This window comes from Daphnia pulicaria, chromosome 10, assembly GCF_021234035.1.
Source record: "Daphnia pulicaria isolate SC F1-1A chromosome 10, SC_F0-13Bv2, whole genome shotgun sequence".
In the NCBI taxonomy this organism is placed as follows: Eukaryota; Metazoa; Arthropoda; class Branchiopoda; order Diplostraca; family Daphniidae; genus Daphnia; species Daphnia pulicaria.
Genome location: NC_060922.1, coordinates 4,038,838 through 4,062,734, shown reverse-complemented (window position 1 = coordinate 4,062,734; position 23,897 = coordinate 4,038,838). Strand labels below are relative to the sequence as shown.

The following is a 23,897-nucleotide window of genomic DNA, read 5'->3' as shown; positions in this document are numbered from 1 at the left end:
TTCGGGTAAGTGGGGCAACGAGCATACTCCAGTGAAACCTAGAAAAACAAAGCCAAAAATAAGATTAAATCGCATTTTAAAATAAATAAGTAACAAAATTAAGTTATGACTTATTTTTTGGGGAGAATGAAATTGCTTTAAAAAAATATGTTTATGATTGTCGCCAAAAGTCTGCTGACTACAAATGTTTTGCAAGGCCTTGGAAGCCCCTTGAGCTCTTCAAGGAGTAATAAATCACGAAAGGCCAACACTAGCTCCATATATTGGGACACTATCGCATCTAACATGGACAAAACAAAAAAAATCTGCGTCTATCACTTGTTCAACATGTGGAAAACGGCCAAAATGAGTCACCGATGGCCGTCCATTTATGGCAACACATGATAGCGCGATGTGCCGAGCGACACATGAGCCCCTCGCAATGTCGCCACTTCAATGCCGTTCCCTCTCAATCGCTTCTAAGGAAATAAAACCCAACTAACGGGATAATATTATTTGGTAAATATTTTGCCGACCAGCCAAACACATGTCGTCCGTACGCAAAGAATAAAAGTAAATTTTGTTTTGAACGCAATAAGCAGCAACAGCTGCCGTTCATGTCTCAGATATATGTGTTTATTATTCGAAAGAATATGACGAGACGTACATGATTGTGACAGCTTTTTTTTTCAAAAAAAAAATGCAGGATAAATCATCAGAGCGATCATTTGAATAAAAGAGATGGGAAGATCTAAAAGAGTAAAATTTCAGTTGATATAGTTTTTTGTAGGGTGTGGTTCGGTATGGATCAAACTACGAAGAGGATGGAGGAACTACAATGGGGGGGGGGAATTGCTGGAAAAATGGTTGGTGTATGGAAGGAGGAAAAAATATATAAATTATTTGGTTGCATAAAACGGTAGAATCATATTCCACTGACCCTATATAAAAACCCCAGCAGCACATACACGACACAACATGGATGCACACTCCCGAATCGTCACAAACCCAACGTCCGCCAGGTGAACGAAACCCCACAACCGAAAACCACACACAAAAAACAAATCGCTCGCCGAATTTTCGTTTTTTTTTTCTTCTTTTAGCCTTTTTTTCAATCATTAATTGTTTAATTTTATCAATTTGGATTGGGGGAGATAGGGAAAGACCACACAAATAAAACTGAATAAACGCACCGCAAATACATAATATTAAAAATGTTTCATGAAAATCGCTCGACAGCCACTATATAGGGAGAGAAACAAGAGAGACAGGAGATATGTGTGAGATGATTACAAACATCAAATTAAATTGGAAAAAAAAAAATAAGGAAAAATAGCCATGAGCCCCCTGAATTCCTTTAGAAAGATTTGTCGTCTTTTTTTTTACCTTGCTCAGTCTTAAAATGCTGAAAAGATGCGCAAGTCCCAACCAGAGATATTGTTTTTCATAGATTATATAATATGTAGCTTTTTTACTCATTAATGTGTGTGTATCGTGTGTGTGTGTGTGTGTTTGTGATGGTGTGTTTCGTTGTTAAGTTAACCTGCTTCCCCCAGAAAATATTCAACTGGTAAGATTTTTTTTTTGTTTTATCTTTCTGCCCGGTGCTTTTTATCGCAAATGAAAAACTATACATAGAACCAAAAAACAAAAGGTAATGTGCGTGTGTGTGTGTGTTTGAGTAAAATATTTCCTATGTGCTTTCCCTCCTTATCCAAATAGTCAAAACACACACACAACCCACCCACACACACACACTCACACAGACAGATATAAAAACAGCCTACAAGAAAGACAGGAACAAACGTTTTGTGCGTCTGTTGTATAGTAGTAATAGTATATATGTATGTATACTTTTTTCTAATTTTTTCGATTTTTCAAAAATCTTTTGTTTTCCCGCCACCGTTCAAATAAAAAGTAGAAAAATGTTACCCGAGCAAAAAACTATTATATATACCGAATTTGCTCATAATTGTTTTTTTGAATCGCCGTGTTTATGTAGTGTCGTGTCGTGTAGAAAGAGCGTAAGACACAATAAAGGAAAGGGGGTTATTATATGTACGTTGATTACGATTATGAATGATTTGTTGGTGTTGTTTTAGGATCGAACTTGTAGCAGCATGTTGGTAAAGTTGTTGTTGGTGAACTTAAAGTGCCTCTTGTCGTAGAACTTGAGCAAGGCCGGACTGTAGGGGTGGAGCTCTTTCAGGTGGACGTAGTGCACCTCAGGCTCGTTAGTCGTGTGGCCGCACTCCTCACAAACGTATACCTGAATTTAAGCAAGTTGAACATTATAATTAACTGCTAAAACAAACAATTTTTAAAAATTATACCTTTGCTCTCCGTTCTTTGTATTGGTACTGATGGGCAACACCATGCACCTTGAGACAATGAGACTCGAGCGAGCACCTTTGCGTAAACGATTTCTCGCACAGGGCACATTTGTAGGGTCGAACACCTGTCGGGAAATAGGAATCAACATTTAGAAACGCAGTTAAATTTTGTAAATAAAATGATGATTTTTTACCTGTATGCGTTCGGGTGTGTCGTTTCAAATCGAACGTGTCATTGAAACCCTTCCCGCAGAAGGTGCACAGGTAGCGCTTGACGTCCGAATGGCATTTCATGTGCCGATTCAACAGTCGCTGCAGGGTGAAACTCTTGGAGCAGAGGCGGCAGGTGAATTTGTTGGGGTCGTCAGGATCGGCTCCCGTGTTCATTCCGTCAGCCGCCGTCGACGACGAGCAGGCCGAAATGGCTCCGTCTCTTCCGCCTCCGCTGTTGTTGCCCCTCTTGGACGATTTCATGTGGATCTGAGTCCTGGACGACGAATCCGATTCGAATCCATCGCGGGTCGAGTCCTTGCCGTCGTTGTCGTGCACCAATGGATTTTTAATTCCATGTCCGCCGTTGACGAATTCCAGTGGGGCGTCATTGGGCAAGCCCAGTTGCATAGAAATGTCCTGTGATACAAGAAATTGAATTTTAAAATCGAATCAAATTCTCAATTTTGTTTGATTCTTACCCGCTGCTGGAGGACGGAAACGCGGACTTGCAGGTTGGAAACAGACTCGTTGTCCGATTGGTCGACAGACATGACGGAATTATTATTGTTGTTGTTGTTGTTCTGTTGTTGCTGCTGGTGTTGAGGGGCCGGCGTGTGGGCGTGAAGGCTGCGGTTGAGTAATCCGCCGGAAGACTCGCAATGAGGAACCGGCGATGAGGAGGAATTGATGGAGCACGGCGACATTTGAGAGGAGCCGAACTGGACGTCCATCAGAGGCGACTGATCGATGGACAGCGGCGTCAACAGGGCCGATGGGCTGAAGTTGATCAGGCCGCTAAGGCCATCCGATTCCGTCGGGGATCCACCGCGACGATGAGTCTGAGAAACGGTAGAATAACCACCAGGTGATGTTGTGTAGACTCGGGTGTGTTGTTGATCGTGTTGTTGTTGTTGTTGTTGCTGTTGTTGGTGGTGGTACAGTCTGTCTTGTTGCTGTTGTTGTTGTTGTTGCGATGCAGCAATGTGGTGCTGTTCGGGCATGGCGTGAACTCCCGACTCGACGGGGAAATTCAACTGCAATCCGGTGATCTGGTCGACATCCGGACAGAACGAGTTTTGGTCATCAGCGCACATGTCCGGATCGTTGGCCAATTCAAAGAGATCGGCCTGGGTGCCTCCGCAAGGGCTGGGACCGCCGCCGGAATTGGGAGTGTGGGCGGCGGTGACGGGTCCTCCGTGTCCGGAATTGTTGAAATTGTAGGCATTCTGCGAATAGTTTCCGTAGAGGTTCAGATTTCCATTGAACGGGTTGAGGTTGGTTAGCGACGTCAACGACGTCAAGGTGGCTTCAAGGTCGCTGTTACTTCCGGGTCCACCCCCAGGGCCGCCGCCGCCACCACCTCCAACGCCAGGCGGCCGGTCTAAATCGGGCGGATTGGCGTAACGGGGCGGCTCCTGTAATCGCGCGTAGAGACTCGGATGGAAGGATCGCATGGATGGAAGGACGTCGTTGAGAGACGGAAGCGGTCCCAACTGTTCCAGTCGCGTGTAGTCGAATTCATTGCCGCAACCGTCCAGCGGCAGCGATCCATCACCATAGGGCAGGTGGTTGTCGTTGCCACCGCCGTTACCCGAGTCGCTTCCTCCGCTAAATCCGGACATTCCGCCTCCTCCGCCACCCATCTGATACGATCTGTTGCCGCTGTCGCTGTATCCACCGCCTCCTCCGCTTCCGGAATTGCTGCCTCCGCCGCCATTACCACCGCCACCTCCTCCGCCGCAACCGTTATCTCCATCCATCGGTTTACTGTCGTGGTGGTGGTTACCTCCGCGACGCCTGGGCGACGCTGACAGACGGGGCCGGACGCAACGCATGTCAATGGCGCCATTATCAGCCGCTTCACGAGCTCGGCGTCGGGCGGATGCAGCCGTCTCTCTCACTTCTCCTCGAGGCCTTTCCGGCTCGTCCACGTTGTCGGGTGACTTGGCTCTCGGGACGTGGTAATCGATAGGCGCCTCCTGGACGGGCATGGCCGCCTCTGCCACGGCATCATAGTCATCATCTTCTTTATCTTCTTCGGCTTCTTCTTCGTTTTCACGATTCAATACTCCTTTGTCAGCTTCCGGCAGAGGTTCCTTCTTGGGTTTGGGTGACGGTTGAACAAGTTCCCGTTTCTTTTCGGCTTCGGGTTCACGCGGGCGGAAGAGTGGCGTCCTCTGGATAACTGAAACGTAGCGCAACGGTCCGGGTGTGGTCGGTTGCTGTTCATCTTCACTAACCACGGCCGCCGACACCTCCGGCTGCTGCTGCTCCTTTTGAAGATGAGCGAAAAAGGGCAAGTACCTCCGTCCGGATCCAGACTGCGGCTGCGGTTCTTCCTTTTCATTTTCAGTGCTGGACTCTTCTTCTTCTTCTTCTTCCACTTCTACCGTTTCTCGTTTCTTTTCTACTGGAAAGAAAGAAAGAAATAACTACCGTTAATCAAATCGAATTTTCAAATGGACAATTTTGAAAAAGGAAAAAATTTTCTCATGCTGGATAGACGTAATAATAGATAAGTTTAGATAATCGGATGATCGGAAATCCGTCCGAGTGGAAAAATGGATTTTTTTAGGGGCCCAATTTTTTGTTTTTCACATGAAAATTGAAAACTATACCGGGAATAATAAGTACGGGGGAGTATTTCGAAAAAAAGGGATATATTTCTATACAAAATTTCTTCTTCCCTGGAGTGACTGTGCATTCCAGGAAGAGGAAGTTGCATCATTTCTTGTCGCAACGACGACGACGTATTTTGCGTTGGAAACCTTGAAAAACCTTTTTTCCACACCGCCCTATTGTTTCGCTGTGGTTTTTCTCGTCTTTTCTTTTTTGACACACGCGACACATTCTTATACACACACACACACACACTTGTCATGCTATCGTGAACTCGAGCTTTTGGTGTGTCTCTCTATTGGCATGGCATTCAATCAGAAATAAAAAAGGAAAACAAAAAGAACAAAAATTTCTAGCTACGTTGATGATCGAAGTCGAGGTAATCGCCCTGTCACGGTTCCGGTCGACTAGCCATGCACGATGACGTTGTGTCGTTCGTTCGTTCGTTCAAAAAATAAAAAATGGAAGGGAAGAAGAAAAGGAGAAGAAAAGAAGAAGCGGAGTTGTCGCTATGTATTTATAAAGGGCTCCCGCTATTTCCCGTTGCTAAAAGCTTAGACTCCCTACCTACTACGCATTGTGAAGTAAAAATATTATTTTTTCTTTTTTTTTAATACTTGTTGGCACTTGTTTTCTTCCCACGAAAAAAGAAAAAGAAGAAAAACTCCCGACGATCGTGAATCTAGCGGAAGAAGCTCGGCGGAACGAACCGCCCTAGCGCGAAAGAGAACTCTCATTTATCAGCTGGAAGGGGCTTCTTCGGGAACCAGAAGAGAAAAAAAAGTTAAAGAAAATTCACGAAGAGTGCTGGGTTCGATGGCACCGAATGGACTCCAGGACACACACACACAAAACTCCCCCCTCAAGTCACACACCACAGATGCAGCACGTCATATGGTCGATCATTTTTTTAAACTTTTTTATTTTTTTTTTCCCGCAGGTGATTACCACAGATGTTACGAATATGCTTACAACAAGAGAAGATGTTTTAAACTTAATTTAGAAATGATAATTTTGTTTGAATTTAACCGTGAAAATGCTTTAGGGTTTTTTTTCCTAATAAACTTTCAATCTTTTGATTTGTTTTTTGGTGTGTCTGGTCCTGTTTTTGTTTATAAGAAAGAAGAACCGTTATTCGACGAGTTTAAACTTGTTAGTGAGACGACGAATGTCGTGCGATTGTCGTCTCACAGGATCATCAAAAAGGGAAAGAAAAAACAAGATCAGGACCAGACATTTCCCCAAAGCCAATCAATTCAGGTACCAATTGTTATTGATGTAGCATAAGAGTCTCCCACGAATTTCTCCAAGGAATCAAAGGTAAAAAAAAGAGGCTAATGATCTCATCATACTCGGAATAAGTCAACCAATGACCTTTTTCCCCCCACTCTTAGGGGGGATGAAAGTGACTCAAAACAATGGATCAAAAGAGGGGTGAAAAAAACTAAAAGTGTGTACGTTAATAATAATAAATTAAAGATGATGTTGGTTATCGATTGACCAACGTTTGGTTGGCGAACTCAAACCAGATTGGACGGGCTTTTTAATTTACCACAAGACCGGTGTGTGTGTGTTGTGTGTAGTATTTTCTTTCTTTTTTCTTTCTCTCATTCCCCCTGCAGCAGGAAAGTTCACCGCTGGTCATTGACTTTCGCCTTCCCCTGAGCGCCGCCTCTGCCGTATAGCAGTCACAGCTCAACTTCTCGTATTTTTATACACACGCAGCTCAGGTGTATACACACGCACCATTTAAAATGAAAAAGAATATTCTCTTTCATCAACTGGGATTACCCTGTGACACAATTAGCCAGTCATTTTCAAAAGGGGGAAATCCGAACAAAATAAAATATTGGAATTGCGTCATTTTGTAGTTCAACATTTTTTCGTGTCCCGTTGATCAATAACGTAATCCCTTGCAGACATTGAGAAAAATTGTGAAATACGAGATGAGGAAAGAATGACCAAGTCGCGTGAACGTAGTATACAACTTCCCGTCCGTTTCTTCCTCTTATGACAGCCACCACCACCACCTTTTTTATTTTTCCCTGCCGTGTGTGTGTGTACAGGTATACCCTTGACACAGATTGCGTCTAAGGTAAAAAAGCGGCGCTTTAGATTTTAGTTTCCTCGGCTGCTGCTGCTGCGGCCGTGACGATGAAAGTTTGGACCTTTTTTCTTTCCCCCCTCTCCCTAACCGGAATTTATTATATTTGTTCGTTTGGGTCACGACTAGAATGCGGGAAATGTACTGCGGGCAGGGGAAGAAGAAGAAAAAAACGAAATTTAAATATGATTCGTGATGGATCGAACTGACTACGCATTCTTTCATATTTTAATTTTCCCTGTGAGTTCTTTCTTTCACTCCCGCCGGCTATTACGATACACCAACAGCTGTGGAGAGAGACGAACGAACCAACACACTGTGTACATAACCAGAAATCTTGGTAAGGGAAAAAGATAGCGGTTTCGTCGCTTGTGACCCAAAGTTTTTTGTTTGTTTGTTTTTTCCAGACGAATTCGGGAGAAGATCCATTGCGAGAAGAAAAACTGGTCCGACTGGACGATTGACAAATCTCACGAAAAACATCTGCCAAGTCCACCAGTTGTCTAATTAAAAATGGTAGTAACTGGTGTTTGTGGAGAAACGACCTTGGCAGTCGAGAAATTAACCTTTTCTTAATCAATGAAATTAGACATCCGGCATTAGTTCAAAAGGTCATAAAATGGGTAGGGGTGATTCGATAGCTTTTTAAAGAAAAATGAAAGGTGACATCTGGTAAGCACAACACATTTTCTCAAAGCCAAACGCGTTAATAAACCACCGAAAAACTACAAATTCGTTATCTTTCAAGGTGGAAGGAAGTCGGGTAGGACTGAAGGTTTTTTTTTTTTTTACTTTGGTTGGTTGGCAAAGACACAACGACCAAACTAAACAAGGGGGGAAATCTCGGCATATTGTGCAAAATAGACCATTTAAAAGGAGTTGGGCCTTGTGTGTCTTGGGTCCCAAGGACATGAGCTGAATGCCCTTAGACGACGACAACAAAGTTCCCTTTTTCTTTTATTGTGTGAGCAGAGATTGGCAGAGGTCATTTAAGGTCAGCATGTGTGCGAATTCAATTGCTGGTAGGGTCACAGCAGGTCACACAAAGAAGATGACCTCTCGGAAACCTTCCGACGACCCTATTTTTGACCGCCCCACCCTTAATTGGGGTTGTGAGAGACAGCTGCTGGACACATTGGCCACATCTTTCTTTAAAAAAGAAACTATTTTTAGAAGAATCACAAGGAAGGAAGGCTTAACACGAAAAAATGGAAATTTTTCAAACAAAAGGGAAGAATAGATAGTCATGCGGGTCGTGCCGCCAGAGTGCACCATCAACTCAGCGCCGAATGCGGGGTAGATCGATAAGCGAATGAGGATATTCAATTTTAAATTTTTACCTGGTTGTTGTTGACAAGGTGGTGCTGGTTGTTGTTGTTGGTGATTATCCTTGTCGGAAGTAGTTGCTGTGAGGGAAATGGCGGCCACTGCGGCGGTGATATCCGATTTTCTGTCGACAATCAACGCCACGGGCTCGTCCTGCATCTCAGAGCCGCCATGATTTTGTTGTTGTTGTTGTTGGCGATGCTGTTGATTGAGATGAGCATCGGTGGACAATTCGTCCGTGCGGATCTTGATGTGTTGGCCTTTCTGCGTCTCCAACAGGCGGGCCTGTTGCTCCTGCAAGCGATTCCTCAGCACGAAAATCTTCGGCATTTTCTTCTTCTTCTTTTCACGCTACTTGCCCCCAAATATTTCTTATCTCCTTCTCTCCTTCTATTCGTCTCTTTTTTCAAGGTCTCTGGTGAACGAACGAACGCGCGTCTAGTTCTTCTTTTGTTTTTCGCTCTTTCTCTCTCTCTCGCTCAAAATAAAAGGGGAGAATTTCGGCGTTTAACTAGCTGAAATGAATTGAATGTTTCGATAGATTCCGTTCAATCACACGACCAAATTCAATATCTCGATCTGACATATTGTGGTGGGTCGGAACAACAAAGTTCGGACGTTGAAATCACTGGTGGCGCGCCATCTTTGATGTGTGTGCACGCGGTCACGCTACCCAAAAAATAGTCGATGATTCACTTTTTGATGTATCGCACTCACAAAACACTGTTAACTGAAAACCCGATTGATATATGTGTTGATTTGATATAGTTAAAACTGCTTTTTTTATTTCTGTGCACGAGCGTCGTCGTTGGTTTGGTCTACCTCCGACGAAAGCTGAAGGACAAGTGACTTGAATCACCCACCGGCTAGACACTACCTACCTTTTACCCTGTCGACCACGCTGAGCTTAGCACTAGCACTAGCAGGCCGGGCTTCTCACCCACCCACCCACCACCCGCTTGAAGGGAAGAAAAAAGAACAAAAAGTGCCGTTGCTTATCAACCCACCACCACCCGTAGCCTCAAGGGGTTCCATACTCGGGGAACCTCAACAATCAAGAGAGAGACGAACGAACGTGAAGAAACCTAGCGGATAGTTTCTTCAAGTCCAAAGAGATGATGATGCGTTTCTCTATTCTTGAGCAGACGAAACCATCTTTTAGTTTCAGGGTCTCCATTTTGTTTCTGCAGACGAAAAACCAGAGAGAGAGAAATTCACACACAACGTTTGGGCTCCTTCAAGGCCTAAAGAATCAAGTCAAGTCGTTTCTATTCAGAAAAGAAAAAAACCTTGGGATTTCAGCAGTTTGCTAAAATAAATAATAATTTCAGAATTTTTGGCCGAGTCTCAAAAAAATCTAGAAAAAAAACGATCCCGAGCGCGTCAGATCCCGCGGTTCTCCTAATCTCTGTCGGGTGAACGACACAAGGTCGCCTAATAAATCAGGAGCTCCTGACGCATTTCTGTTCGAAATGGCCTAGACACGAAATGAGCCAAAAAAGACCAAAAATGTTTGAATCAATTTTGACTTTTTGTGTCACGATCGTCGCCCTTTCAGTTTTTTCTCTTCCGGGCGAATGGAAGGAAAAGAAGAAGATGGTTAAAAAGTGCAGGGAAGAAGAAGAAGAAGAAAAACTTGAATACAAGACACACAGGTGGTGGCCGATAACACAAAGAAAAAGAAAGAAAAGATGGGGGCCTGTGTGTGTGCGTGAGCTCCTCTCCGGGCGGTGGGAGGGATTTTTGACCGTGAAGGAGCTGCTGCCAGCCCCGTTGGGCGAAAGTGGTCTCACTCCCATCCCAACCACCACCCACCACCCGTTTTTATTTTATTTATTTTTTTTCAAAGTCGAGTCTTGCCATTGGTTCTCCTTCCACGACTGTGGCAATGGAATCTCATAGAAGAAGTCGATGCACGGACTCGGCCGCTATAAGTTTTTCTTTTTCTTTTTTAACTCTCTCGTCGGAATTTTTCTGGTTGTCGTCAATTGAAAGTCCAGGAAACTGGAAAAAAATAAAATAAAATAAAATAAAACGGCGCTTTATTTTAGTTGGATAATCTTCTTGTGTAAAAATCCAGTCCACCGTTGTTTTTATTCCGTGAGCAGACGATGACACCAGCAGGACAGTGTAGTTATATCGGTGTCAAGGTTCGATTAATCGATCATAAACAAATTTCGCAATTTATTCGCTAAATTTACTTTCGATGCGTGACCCGATGGCCCACAGAATATCGAAACAAAACGGCAAAAATGGCAAATCGCCATTTTCTTATTATTTCGGCGGGGGATTTAAAAACCGAAAAAATAAAAAAATATTTTCTGTTATTCAAAAAAAAGAAAGCTGTAATGATACACACACACACAGCAGGTAAAAAGAAGAAGAACTCGTTCTAGGTCTGGGTCATCCTCCCCGAAATGACATGCACATAATAACGGTCAACTTCTTCTTTTTTTTTCCTTTTTTTAAAAAATATATTTTTTTTCCTACTAGGTTATACAACCGAAAAAGAAAAAAAGGGAAGATGCATAGTAGAACCTATAATAATAACTATAGAGGTCTATACAGTTACTATACTACGGTTCATTTTCGTTTTTCTCCCACTTTCTTTCGGTCCCCTTCAACTTTCTTTTTTTTTTCAGCTCGTAACCTCGGCGTCTACTACTAGGCCTATCGTCCTTTTTCTACCCTAGCGGCAACTGGGAAAAAAATGAGGGTAAAAGAAGAGTGTGTATTTTCACTTGGGTTAGAATCCGGAATTGAGGTCGCTGGTTACGTTATTTCGTTTTTTTTTACAGGGTCTATGATGGTCGGCCTATATTTTTTGGGGTCTTAACTAGGCCTCGGTGAAAGTTTCCATCGTTTTTTGAGATGACATTGGAATTTTTGTTTCTATCCGAGTAGTTAAAATTTGAACTGATTTACACAATTTTGCTTGTGTCTTGCGGGCACTAAGTTATATTCATGAATAAGACGCAATCCGTCTTATATACATTTCCAAGTATAGGCTTTTGGCTGGGTGTGATAGTTCACTGGTAATCGCATGTTGTAAATTATATTTTTATATACTATGTCCGGGTCTATTGCTAGTTTTTTGTTTGCCCAGCGTCCTTGCACATTGGAACACATAGAGATTTTTGAAAATAGATAGGGGCGCTCTCTTGGTTTCCTTATTAGCAATGATAATTCACCTTTTGCTCACAGCGCGCAGCAGTTTTTCTGCACACTGATTCCAGAAATGTTCGTTTCCAGCTAAATCAAAAGGTATATACTATCAAAACCAGTTCGGAGCATTATAGTCAAAAAGAACAACGGCGATCTGTTGTGTGCATACGTAATTGACATTTTTGCTATATAGTTGCCATAAAATAGCGCGCAATCAACCAATGTTGGTTAATGTTATTCGTTTCTATATGCTGCGCGCTTGTTACATATCAGTCCATCTGACATTGGCGTCTTTCTTCGCCAAAAAAGAGAAAGAATTGAATAGATTGAAATTATTCAATCAAATAGAAAAAAGGTTCTTTGCATTCGTGACACACACCGCCAACAAATGCAACCCAGTTCTTGTGTTACTCACTCGATATTCAATGCAGTGCGCCAATCACGATCAAGTATTATCTTTTTATCTACCTATACAGTACTATACACACACTTGAAATCCTTGAAAATAAATCAACATTCAATCCAGTTTCAATTACAAAAGGGATAGCTAGAGAGAAAAGAAAAAACAAACAAACATAATAACTGGACGACCAGGAAGTTTGATGACTAAACGTCTAAATAAACTCTCTTGACCCCGTTGCTGCTGAGAGCTGACGAAAAAACTCGCTACAACAACTATGGGCCAGTCGAAGGATCTCTGTTTTTATCTCCGCAGTCCGCACGCTAATCCACCGTGTGCAAAACAGGTTTACATATTTGACTGTTTTTGAAAATATAAAACAAGAAATCGATTGGAATGGGTCCCCCCACTCACACATGAAACTTGTAACATTTCCCTTATCGCTTTTTAAGGCAATTGTTTTTTGTTAACTGTATTGATGGGAAATGCACCTCATAGGTAGTAGTATATCCACGCCCATATTTTGAAACTTGCCCGTCATCGGTACGAATAACTGCCGTGATTAATCAACTGCTCTTGCGCGCGTTTAAATATGAAAATACATTGGCTCGGCCTTGATCATCAAGTAGTAGCTATAATAGTAAGCTCTTAAGATATACAAATTATGCTATAAAATAAAAGAGAACGGCTTCCTAGTACGTTCCACTGATTTCGCTATCGTCGCTCTTTTGTTTTGATTCACCATTGGTTGCTCCGGAGAGCGAACGGGTCTTTATTTTGTTTGCCGTCATTTTGTTTCTTTTCGTTTCACTCGGTTATATTCTCTTTTATATTTTATTTTTGTTGCCACTCTTGATGAACTGGAACATTTTGTGAAGGTTAAAACACTTTTCTCTTTTTCTCTTTTGCTTTCCGTTTCCTCGACTTGTTTCTTTGATTCAACCCAAAAACTGTGGAGCGGGGGGGGGGGGGGAGCAACTTACCGTACGCCAGGTGCCGCTACAACAGGCAACAACAGGTAAAAGTGACTTGTATACACCCCAAACAAAAAAATAGAGGGGGGGAAATGTTAAGTATTAGACAGGTAGACTATACACAAAAGTTGGGAAATGTTTTTTCTTTTCCTATTCTTCGAGTGTTTTGAAGGGCGACCCTGAAAATGCGGAGGCATGAAAAAAGGTAAAATGGAAACTTTCTCTTTGTAATATCGTCATCGCACCGAGGCGAGTCGACCTTTACAGTTTTTTCCCTTTTCGAGTTTCTAGAAGAAGAAGAAGAAGAACCGTTTCGGGAAAAAGAAAAAAGGGAGAATGGAAAACCGCAATGAGGGACCCCCTTGTATATTATAGCAATTGTTGGTTATAGCATCTCAACTTCTTAGCTATACGCTGGGGTGGGTGGGTGCGTACCGCGGGAATGAACTTTGAACTTAATCTCGGTCACGACATTTTCGGGTTGGCAATACTTTTGTTTTGTGTGAAACAAGTCGACGCCATCATCATCATCTCCAGCAGTGAGACACTGTGAAATCATTTTCCTTGTGCTTTTTTCTCATAAGTGATTAGAGCCTCTTCTCACGCAGCGCAGCAGCAATTATCGTCATCATATTTCCCCCTTTGATTGTAATTCCATTTGTCTTATATAATATAATTATTTTTCGCTGTTGTAATAAGCAGCAGCCAGCAATCAAAATGTGTCGTGTTGCTGATGAAATCATCAACACTTTTCGATATTATTATTATTATTCTTTTTAATTAAAAAATTTTTAAAAAATAAACGAGATTCATTTGTTCACACCGAGACGAGTTCCACCACTTTTTCGAAAAAAATTTAGTTTTTTTTTTTTCTTTTGTTAGGAAAAAGAAAAAAAAGTTGTTTTGGACGGCCACGGGAAAATTCAAGGCGAACATCACGATGGCCTTCGTGCTGCTCAGCCAATCGTGTTTGCAAAAAAAAAAGAAATGATTCTATAACAAAGGCTTTTTTCTTCTTTTTTCCCAGTCGAAATAACCGCGCAGACAAACTAACTATACAATTGCCCTCTCTCTGGCAGCATCTGCAAATGAATCACGATGACCGAACCATTTATCTTTTTGTCGACATTTTTCTTTTTCTCGTCCAGCAGGTTTGTTGCTGTTATTAGTGTATACTATACTAAACCCCAACCATTGCAGCTCAAGGCTGTACAGTAATCTCTTTTTATGTGTATCATTTCACGCCGACTCACGGCGGCAAAAAGGATTTTTCGCCATCGTCTTTCATTTTTCTTATTGTAGCTAGTTGAACTGCCTTTTCGGCTGGGTGTGTATCTCTACTCTACATGTATCAGCGTACAATGATGATGATCGAGAGCGTGTGTATGTGTGTATATACATAATACACGCACACACACACACACACACACACAGAGTCTACCTCTTTGTATGGGTCTGCTGACCTTGGCATCGTTGAGACCAAAGTAGGAAGTGCAAAATTACTACTCCCATTTTCCATTCGAAATGTCTGAACGCAATTTTTCTTTTTCGTCGTGCGGTTTAGTGGGGAATTCCGGGACCTTTTACACGACAAAAAGGAAAAGATAATTTCAATGGCGTTGCATATAATACCGCAAAGTGATTATCAGTCGGCCTTTGCAAAAAAAATAGACTTTTCATTTTTCTTCAAGGATTTCTATCAAAACCGACTGCAGAAAATTATCAAAATGATTTTATGATGGACAATTAAAAGAACAATTTTTGATTTAGGAGGGGGGTTGAACTTGAACTTGGAATAAAATCAAAAGTTATTGTTGACGACCATATGGCGAATGTATGTGTGTGTAGCGCCCAAGGAGAATATAATAATAATCTCGACTGGAGATGATTGTTTTTTCCTGGAGAGATTTTTTTCTTTTTTATCTGATAGCAGCGCAGACGTCAGCGACAGATGGTCGTGCGTCTGAAAATTGTTGTGATGTCCAATGATGAGTCGCCGCCGCTGCTGCTGCTGCTGTGCTGTTTGAGGTTATTTCCGTACGTCGCTCTCTTGCTCCAACTGCCCCATGCTGCTGTCACACATTCATAATCATAACTTGTTCAAGCAGAGGGAGAGAGAAATGTATACACACAACAGCCGGGCATAGCTAGCTATACTACACACAGTATATACAGGTGTTTGACGGACCGTACTATAAGAAAAGTCCAGAAACACACAGACAGTCTTTTGGGGAGCTGGGCAACATATCCATCAGCTGCTGCTGTTATTGGCTTCTTTTCTTTGTTGGTCGCTCAGAAGACTAATACAAAAGGCGAATAACTATTCGACTAACGTGTAGACTGCTGGGCCACTTCCTCATTCTTAGTGCCGTGATTTCCCATCGGTCTAAACAAGAAGAAGAAGAAGAACTGGATGGCTTCTTTTTTTGCGGTAGACGATTACACGAAGAAGAAGAAAAAGCAACGGGAAAATATTCGACATTTTCGGTTGGAACACGGAGCCCGCGCGAGCCAAGAGTTAAATGAACCGGAAACACAACAGCGCCTTGTGCTGTGTACCAAACTACGTACTTTCAAGTGAATTTCATTTCATTTTAATGTATAAGATCGTCTTGTGTCTGTGTGGGAAGAACAACTATTTTCGATTCTGATACTTCCACTTTACCGCAACCGAGTCTCGATATCAAAAACGAGTATATTTCCCTATTATTCGTTGGGTTGTCGTCAGCTGCTGCGTGACTCCCGTCGTCTATCCCGACAGAAAAAAAAAAAACAACCGTTCGTTTTGTCATTTCTTTTTTTTTGTTGTTGTTGTTGTTGAATTGAAATGACAAGATATCCGCCGGACACAATCCACCCCCCTTCTCTATGTACGTCTAGCACAACCCCTTGACAATGAAATGAAATTATAGACACACAGCACACACAGAGAGGGAGAGTTTTGGATCGTGGAACCATAAACCTTGAAAAATTAATAGATCAGAAGAAACCCACAGAACACACACACACATGACGAATTATCATAACTGTATTAGCCGTCTGGATATCTAGTATACACACACCAAATTATATTTATACAGCTGGCATAGGCTGTAATATACTAGATCTAAAAGTAAAAAGAGATATAGCATTGTTCAGTTATAATTGAGGTTAGAAAGTGATGTCGTAATAATAAGGTCGTAGACATTGTCCCCCCTTGGTTAACCATTCAGGAAACAACTGGAAACGGACAACAACACACATGTGAATCGAATGTAATAATATAATGGGCGGTGGTAGGCCGCAGCTGAAATAATGCTGGACGCAATATAGGCCTAAAAAAACCAAGATCCAGCTCCGGCCAGTCCACACAACACAATGTCGACTATATAATTACCCAAAGGAAATATAACAACAAGAAAAAGTGGAATGAACCGGTGCCGAACGCACAAGTCACGCAGTGATTGACTCTCGCCTTCCGGTCAGACAGAAAAAGATATCCAATATACTTTTTAATTGATACCAGACTGAAATAATAATAATAGAAAAAGATGTAATCAACTTTGATATACTAACCGCAAGAGAAAAACCGAAATGAATCACCTTCGCTGTATAGCAGCAGCAGTCAGCAGGGAGAATGGGTTGCGCGGTTTGTGGTGCCGATGATGACACGACGACGGTCGGTCACGTCACCTGAAACAAAAAAAAATGGTGGACGAGGGAGTAAGAGAACTGCGTGACTTTCTTTTCTTTTTTTGTTGTTCACACCGTTATTCAACTTACACTCTTAATCGGGTTTTTCCTCGACTACTGCTGTTGCTGTTCACCGTCTGCTGCTGCTGCTGGTGGCGGGTTCCGCGTGAAAACGAGGAAAGTGCTGGAAGAAGAAGAAGAAGAAACCGACCGAAATGGTTTGACTCGGTTATAGCGGAACATGGCTCTCTGCTGCGGAGATAGTTAACTTTTATATGTATGTTGCGGTTCACGCGCGCTATCTTCTCTTTCCGTGAGTCCCGGCGCGCACACACACAAAAAGGCCATAATAGCTAATAATCATTTCTTCGTCGTCGGTGTTCCTTCTGGTTCGTGCAGTGACCTTGAATTTACCTCTGTGTGAGTGTATACAAGTACGTATAGGCTTATATGTGTATTTCGTTATATACTCTTAGCAAATGTCGTCAGACTTTTTAGGATTTCCTTGAGGCGATTATTCCCGGTTCCGGTTGCCCAACATAGGCCGATAATTATACATAGCTAAAAATTCAATTTACGTATTAATGTTTGATTCAAGTTGATTTTTTAAAATATATCTTTGGGGTGATTGAAATAATAATAATAATAAATGGAATGGGAAATTTTTTTGAATTTTGTGTCATGGAAATTTTCCTTTTCAATTTGCTGCGCCCGATGTATCTATAACGGAATTTTGTGTTTTGCCGCAGAAATAATATCGGGAGCAAGTGGCCATGAGAATTACACACATATTTTTTTTCTTCTTCTTTTTATCCTACAACGCACACAGAATGTTTGATATTATTATTATTATTATTCGCTTTGCGCCAGCCGAGCGTGATGACATTTATTTCTTAACAAAAAAATGAAAAAAATTTTTAAATTCAATACAATTGTGGCGGATGAAATTAAATATTTAAAACATTTTAGCTGGAGGGATGTGAACGTCGTGAGAGCCCATCTGTTGCCGCGTGTGTTTCGGACGCGGGCGTTTTTTTTTTTTCGAGTTCGTTCGTTCATTTCTCTGCTGCTGTGTCTGCTGCCGGTATAAGCCGGCAGACGGGCAGACATTCATAAGAGGCCACAAGCAATTGATGCTCACATGTGCCTATGGCTTTATTTAGTCGTAATACTCGACCATCAGCAGCAGGGCAGGCAAGCAGCTTGTGATGGTATATAGGTATACATATCATCATATGGAGAGAGGGTCGATGACTCTTATCGACGTCACAAATCCTCAACTTCCATCCGACAAAAATAGCCTTTCCGTCTCCCATATGTTTTACACGAGATTGGCTATTGCCTCGTGTCGTCAACCAACCAGGAAACGGACAGACGTACTACTATAGTGATGTGCGCGCCTATGGTCATTTAATAATTAGCCCCTCTCTATCCCCGTGTTTATTTATACAGCAGACCGAATTGATGGGGAACATGTGTATAAGAATACCCACATGTGTGTGATATTCCATCCTCTATGATTATCATTCCGTCAAAAGGAAATATCATATAATACACGGCGGGTATTATAAATGATCATTATTATTCGTCTGGATTATTGCATGTTGAATAATACTACCGTCGTTTCCGCGCGAAATTCAATTCTCCGTGCGAATGATTCGGCACACAAGACTCAATGTCTATACAGTTCACATGGAATATAGAAAGAAGAAATGTTATCATCATCATCATCATTCGAAAGATAAAAGAAAAAGGAAAAATAGATCGGGAAATTGACGTTTCACGCTCAGTCGACCCCGTCACTTGCCGCGCGTTCAATCGAGCGCGCCACAGAGAATAAAATACTTTCAACGGTTTTTATTTTTTAAATTTTTTGTTTCGGGGCAAACTATATTGTTTGCATGTATATATAACCATTCGAGTGCGTCATTTATATATTATTCAAATTGCGGATCATTTTCTTTCTTCAACCATTTCAAAAGAGCCTACAACTAAATTGTAAACAGAAGAAGGAAAAAAGAAGAAGAAGAAGCCCCTAGCTGGATATGTATTATGTCTAAAACCCTCATAAGGAAAACGAAATAAAAAAAGGTAAAATGAAATTTTTAGTTTTATTCGTCTCAAGAATTAAATATTATATTAGTCATTTGTGTGTAGCTACGCGTTTCTTCTTTTTTTGAAATTAATAATTGAATGGAGAAATAAACTGATAAGATGGACGACATTGCGGTTACCGTGTGTAGCACTGTCGGCGGGAACCAGGAAGAGTGACGACGCTGCCTGGGCGGATTTAAGAAAAAGAGAATTTGTTCTTCTTCTTTTATTTTTATTTTTACTTCCGTCTTTATATAACAGCTGGAGGGCTCTCCTTAGGAAATAAAAAGACTAGCTAGATATAAGCTCGTCGCCTTTTCCCTTTTTCTTCTTTTCTTGGCCAAAGTTCAACAACCGGCCGACTGCTGTCATGTTCAGCAACGTCGGGAAGCATCGCGACGCCCGAGAGAATTCCCCCTCCCCCCCTCTCCATTTTTCCTTCGGGGGGGATGGGAACTTGCGCGTCGTGTACATATAGATACCCAAGTCCGTGATTCACGCTGCAGGAAACACGAATGCCTTTTGGCGCACATAGCACACAATACAATAAGGCGAATATACAAGAGCGTCATGACGATAGTTGTTCCGCTCCACCACCGGATTTCCATCGCGCCCGTATCGTCATAATAATCAGATGCTGCTGCTGGATGAGGAATTCAGTCAGGAACAAGCTCTGCTCACGGTTCCGTGCTGAGACTCTTTTCTTTTCAGATTTAGTATAATTTACCACCACCCCACCACCAAAAAACAAATCTTTATAATATGTACAATGCTATATTTTCGGTTGTCTATCATAGTAGACTGATTATATCCATCGTTTTGTTTAGTCTAAAGCTGAAAGATATTACAATAAGATGTAACGCGATTAAACGAACATCACGCCGGGAGTCAGAAAGTCTATCGGGAGGGGGGGACGAGATCCCAAAAAACAAGTCGATGAAAAGGGAAAGGCCAATAACCTCAGTTGAACAAGTTCTAGAGAGCTGAACATCAGCGCGACTATAGTCTCAGGTGTATCTAGCGTGAATTCTATATAGCCGCCAGTATATCTAGTTGCGTATCACCGACTTCTTGATATTATTACACCTGCTGTCGTCCTAGCTATTCGTTCTGTGTAGGCCTATTTCTCGGATTATAGGATGGGTCTACATATAATACGTAGCCAACGGGATAATGATGATGTATTTAAAACGTTGGGAAATAAAGTTCAAAAACCTTTGCAACGCATAAACGCTCATCGTGTTCAGTCAAACATCGCAGTCATCTCATCCAGCAGCGCATCAATAACTTTCTCATTCCGATTGTGCTGGATATTTGGACATTGTCCGTTTGATTTATTATATGAAAACCGAAATAATATTAAACTTTTTTCTAAACTATTTCAAACGTCCAGCCATCAGTAGCAATAATTTAAAGAATTGAATCAAACATATTTCAATGCTGTGCTGTGGCGGTAGAGAGACAAGTAGATCAAGTTCAAGAGCAATAGCAGAGAACGAGAAAATATTTCCCGGTGCGGAATATCTCATCCGCGTTCATTTCGCCTGACAATTCGTGCAGCACAAAAATACAAAAAATAAAATAAAAAGAACAGCCGACCGCAACCGCAGCCAGCAACAAGGAATTCTATATAATATCATTTTCGATTTTCTTTATTTTTTGTGTGTGTGTGGTTTCTCCTCCTCCTAAAACAACAAGTGTACATACCTGCTGTTGCGCTTTTCCTTCCTTCCTTCTTCCTTGCATGGACCAAGAAGAACGGGACTAGCGTGAGTGACCGCAACAGCAGTAAAGTACGTTGGTACTTCTTCTTCTTCTTCTTCTTCTTGTGCTCTTTGTCTTATTTTTTAAATTTTAACTCCGTTGCATTGTAGGGTATCCCGCGGGAACGGCCACCGCAAAATGATGTGACTGGCTAATGCTCCTATAGATATTGTGGGCCGGCACGTGAATCATTCCGCCCGTCCAGGAATAAATATATTATAGTACACACGACATCGACAGAAATGGCAAGTAGACGGACGACAATGTAATATCTATCCCTTTTTCACGGTCATTAATCCCGCCGATAATAACTCTCTTTAGAGGTCTAATATCTTTTAAAAAACGGGATTAGCCATTTTTTGCTAAGAATAAATTGTTGGCCACATCAATTGGGAGGAGACAAAAAAACGCGTACCACCGTGTTAACCCGGTGCTATTTTCAGACACACGACCCCTTGTTTGAAAATGTAGGTTAATACCGTCCTTGCAAATATAAATAAGGCCGCAAAAAAATTTACTTTCGGTGAATAGGTTCAAATACATGGACAACAAAAAAAAAGGGTTTTTTTTCCAGTCGTATCTTTTTTTTATGCGTATATGGCAGTTTAATCACCTCGCCAGCATCTCTCTATTCTATCGATTCGTTCCTTTTTTTCTTTAATTTTAGTGATTGGCGGTCGCCAAAAAATCCGCCAGTCTCAGCCGCCCTTGGCTGAACTCATAAAACCTTTTTTGACGGAAAGAAAAAGTCGGTGGGCGAAGGCCAGAACTACCACCAGGGTCAAATTCTTTTTTTATTTTCAATGTTTTATATTTATTTCAACCATACCACCACCAATTGGCCAAAAAGATTGACAGCGCGGTTTTTCCTTTTTTTTACACAGGGGCCTAATAGTGTCCAGTAGCCGCTGCCATTTCTTTTTCAAAAAAAGTAGATAGGAGGGCGTTTGCTTTTTATTTTTTCAAAATGTACTACTACAATGTAGCGCAAAACTCGTTTTGTTTTCCCCAATTTTCCCTTCGTCCAACTACCGAAATGGATTTCGGTTCGAGATATGTATATATTTTTATGGCTGACGCGCCATATTTTTATATACAGGCGACAAACGTCGTAAAAAATACTAAAAGGGCGACAGAATTTTGAAAGAAAAAGAAAAAGCTGTTCGACTACTTGTTTTTTTTTGTGTGTCTTAAATTCGCGCGATTAAATGGCGTTTCAATTTCCTCTTTTTATATGCGTTCCTGTTGCTCCCGACCTCGAAAAAGGGCGACGACTGTAAAAACTGATGGACGCGTAGATGCAAACGCAGGTGAGTCCAGTGCGTCCAGTCAAGGAAATTCCTGTAAATCCTTTTTGTTTTTTTCTCGCGAAAGAATGGCGTGCACCAATGTCACAAAAACCTGTCTAGAATAATCACGCTCGCCGAATTTTATATAACGTGAATTGTTTATGCGCCAGCTGCCACCTAGCGGTGGTGATTTACACCACTTGTAGGTTTCCTTACAATTCAAAAAATCTTCCTACTCGAGATGTAGGAGCGCAGATAGTAGGTACATATGGAAGATTGAAACGATAAAAAAGTCTAGTGGCACTCTGCAAAAATGACAGGGACGATATTATACCTGACTGAAGCTGGTGGAAAAGAATTTTGACCTACCAGTTGAGGGAAAACTGTAGTGAGCGCGATAGTCATCGTCCATGATTTTCCCCAAAGTTAAACGAGGTAGAAAGTTGATACCATGTCGATGACTCTGGACTGATAGTCCAACTGTAAAGGCACAGACCAGATGGCGTGGGACATGTTTGAGCCGTCCCCATATCGTTCCCATCAGTGACTCTCGGTTAACTTTGATTGATTTTAAAAGTCGATGGCTTTTTTTTTTCAGACTACACATTTTTATATGCCTATATTGGAAAAATGAACATTTTTTCACCTGCATAGTCAATGACCAGGAAAAATCGGTGGAACAAATGCGACCCCGCAATCAATTTATTCTTCCAGCGTTGGGTGGGAGAATGATTGCGCCAGCAGCTACTGTTGTGAGGAAAAAGGAATTTTGTTTTCCTTTAGAAAAATCTCATTTTTTCCCACTGTCTGATGATAGTCTCTTGTTATTATTTCATTTTGCATACAACAAGTTTTGATTATATTCCTACGCCTTTTTGATTTTTTGTCCTCGAGCTAAATCATTTCATCGGACGTCAATGAACTCTTTTTTTTTTTCTGTGTGTACATCCGATGGCAAAATTCCGTCCGTCTGTGGCGGGAAGAAGAAAAAAATTTGGTTTCGTTTTTCGTTTTTTTTTTTTTTTTTTTTTTTATGTGTCGGGAGTTGCGCCTTCGCGGTTCCGCGGCCACTTCCGATCCGGTAGTCTCGCATCGTGTGTAGAATAACACAGCAATAACGTTTACCTGTGTGTGTATGTAAGCCAGCAGCTGATCACGCACACGTCGTACCGCAGCCCCGAAAAACCTTTGGTGGTTTGATCGATCGGGGCCGTTGCTCCGCGTGCGGTTTGCCCAGATTTCCCTCCCAACAACACGACGTATAGTGCAGAGATCCATACAAAGTAGTGGCAGCGTGGTTGTATAATTGAAGATTTTTCTATCTAGACAAAATCCCGCCGTCGAATTGATTTCCAGTTAGATTTTTTTCTATTATTCCTTCGAGATATAATACACCGAGTTCTGTATCTTGTTATTATCGAATTTGAAAGTCAAGTGGGCCTCGTTTATTCTTCAAGATGGACATGTACCGGGGGGAATGGTATGCTAATCCGGGGGGGCCAGCAGCAGCAGCAGCTGCATGTTTGCGTGCGTTTATAGACGAGAGTCGTCTATTTACACGGACTGTTGGATCGATGCGTGATTTGTGTGCTATTTGCCCCTAGAGGCTTCGTTATGGGAGCAGAAAAAACAAGTTTCGGGTCGGGTGACGTCAGCTTTTCAAGTGGAATCATCGTCTTATCGAGAATATATTTTTATTTTGAAAATTTAGCCGTAAGATGAAGCCATATCGAGGCGGAGCCGCCCAGATTAGGGCAAGTGTTGGCGTCGCTGCTGCGCGTGTGTGTTTATATAAAAGTCAAAAGGAGGCGAATGACGCAAGAGATTACTTCGTCTTGCCCCACCAATACACAAAAATATTCTCCCATGAAACTGAAAGAATAGGAGACCATTTATGGCAACTCATGGTGGCATTATTTTTATTTGCGAAAGAAAAAAAAAACCAATTCTTTTTATTTCTATTGA

The 23,897-nt window shown here is 41.8% G+C and overlaps 1 protein-coding gene and 1 long non-coding RNA gene across 3 annotated transcripts; both read right to left on the bottom strand.

The window, feature by feature from the left end:
* Positions 1-599: 599 nt before the first annotated feature.
* LOC124314407 (transcriptional regulator ovo-like) lies at positions 600-9,449 on the bottom strand. Of its 2 annotated transcripts, none has more exons than XM_046779553.1 (5): positions 8,589-9,449; positions 3,005-4,935; positions 2,507-2,942; positions 2,313-2,437; positions 600-2,248 (listed from the first exon to the last, which is right to left on the bottom strand). In XM_046779553.1, exons 1-5 carry the CDS (start codon positions 8,902-8,904, stop codon positions 2,078-2,080), a joined length of 2,979 nt encoding a protein of 992 aa, XP_046635509.1. In that variant the 5' UTR covers positions 8,905-9,449; the 3' UTR covers positions 600-2,077. The 2 variants fall into 2 exon arrangements, with proteins under 2 accessions (XP_046635509.1, XP_046635510.1); XM_046779554.1 differs by having other exon boundaries at positions 3,005-4,932.
* Positions 9,450-16,011: 6,562 nt separating this feature from the next.
* Positions 16,012-17,216, bottom strand: LOC124314514. The gene is made up of 3 exons (XR_006911273.1): positions 16,876-17,216; positions 16,696-16,785; positions 16,012-16,619 (listed from the first exon to the last, which is right to left on the bottom strand). It is a non-coding gene; the product is annotated as an uncharacterized LOC124314514 (long non-coding RNA).
* Positions 17,217-23,897: the final 6,681 nt, after the last annotated feature.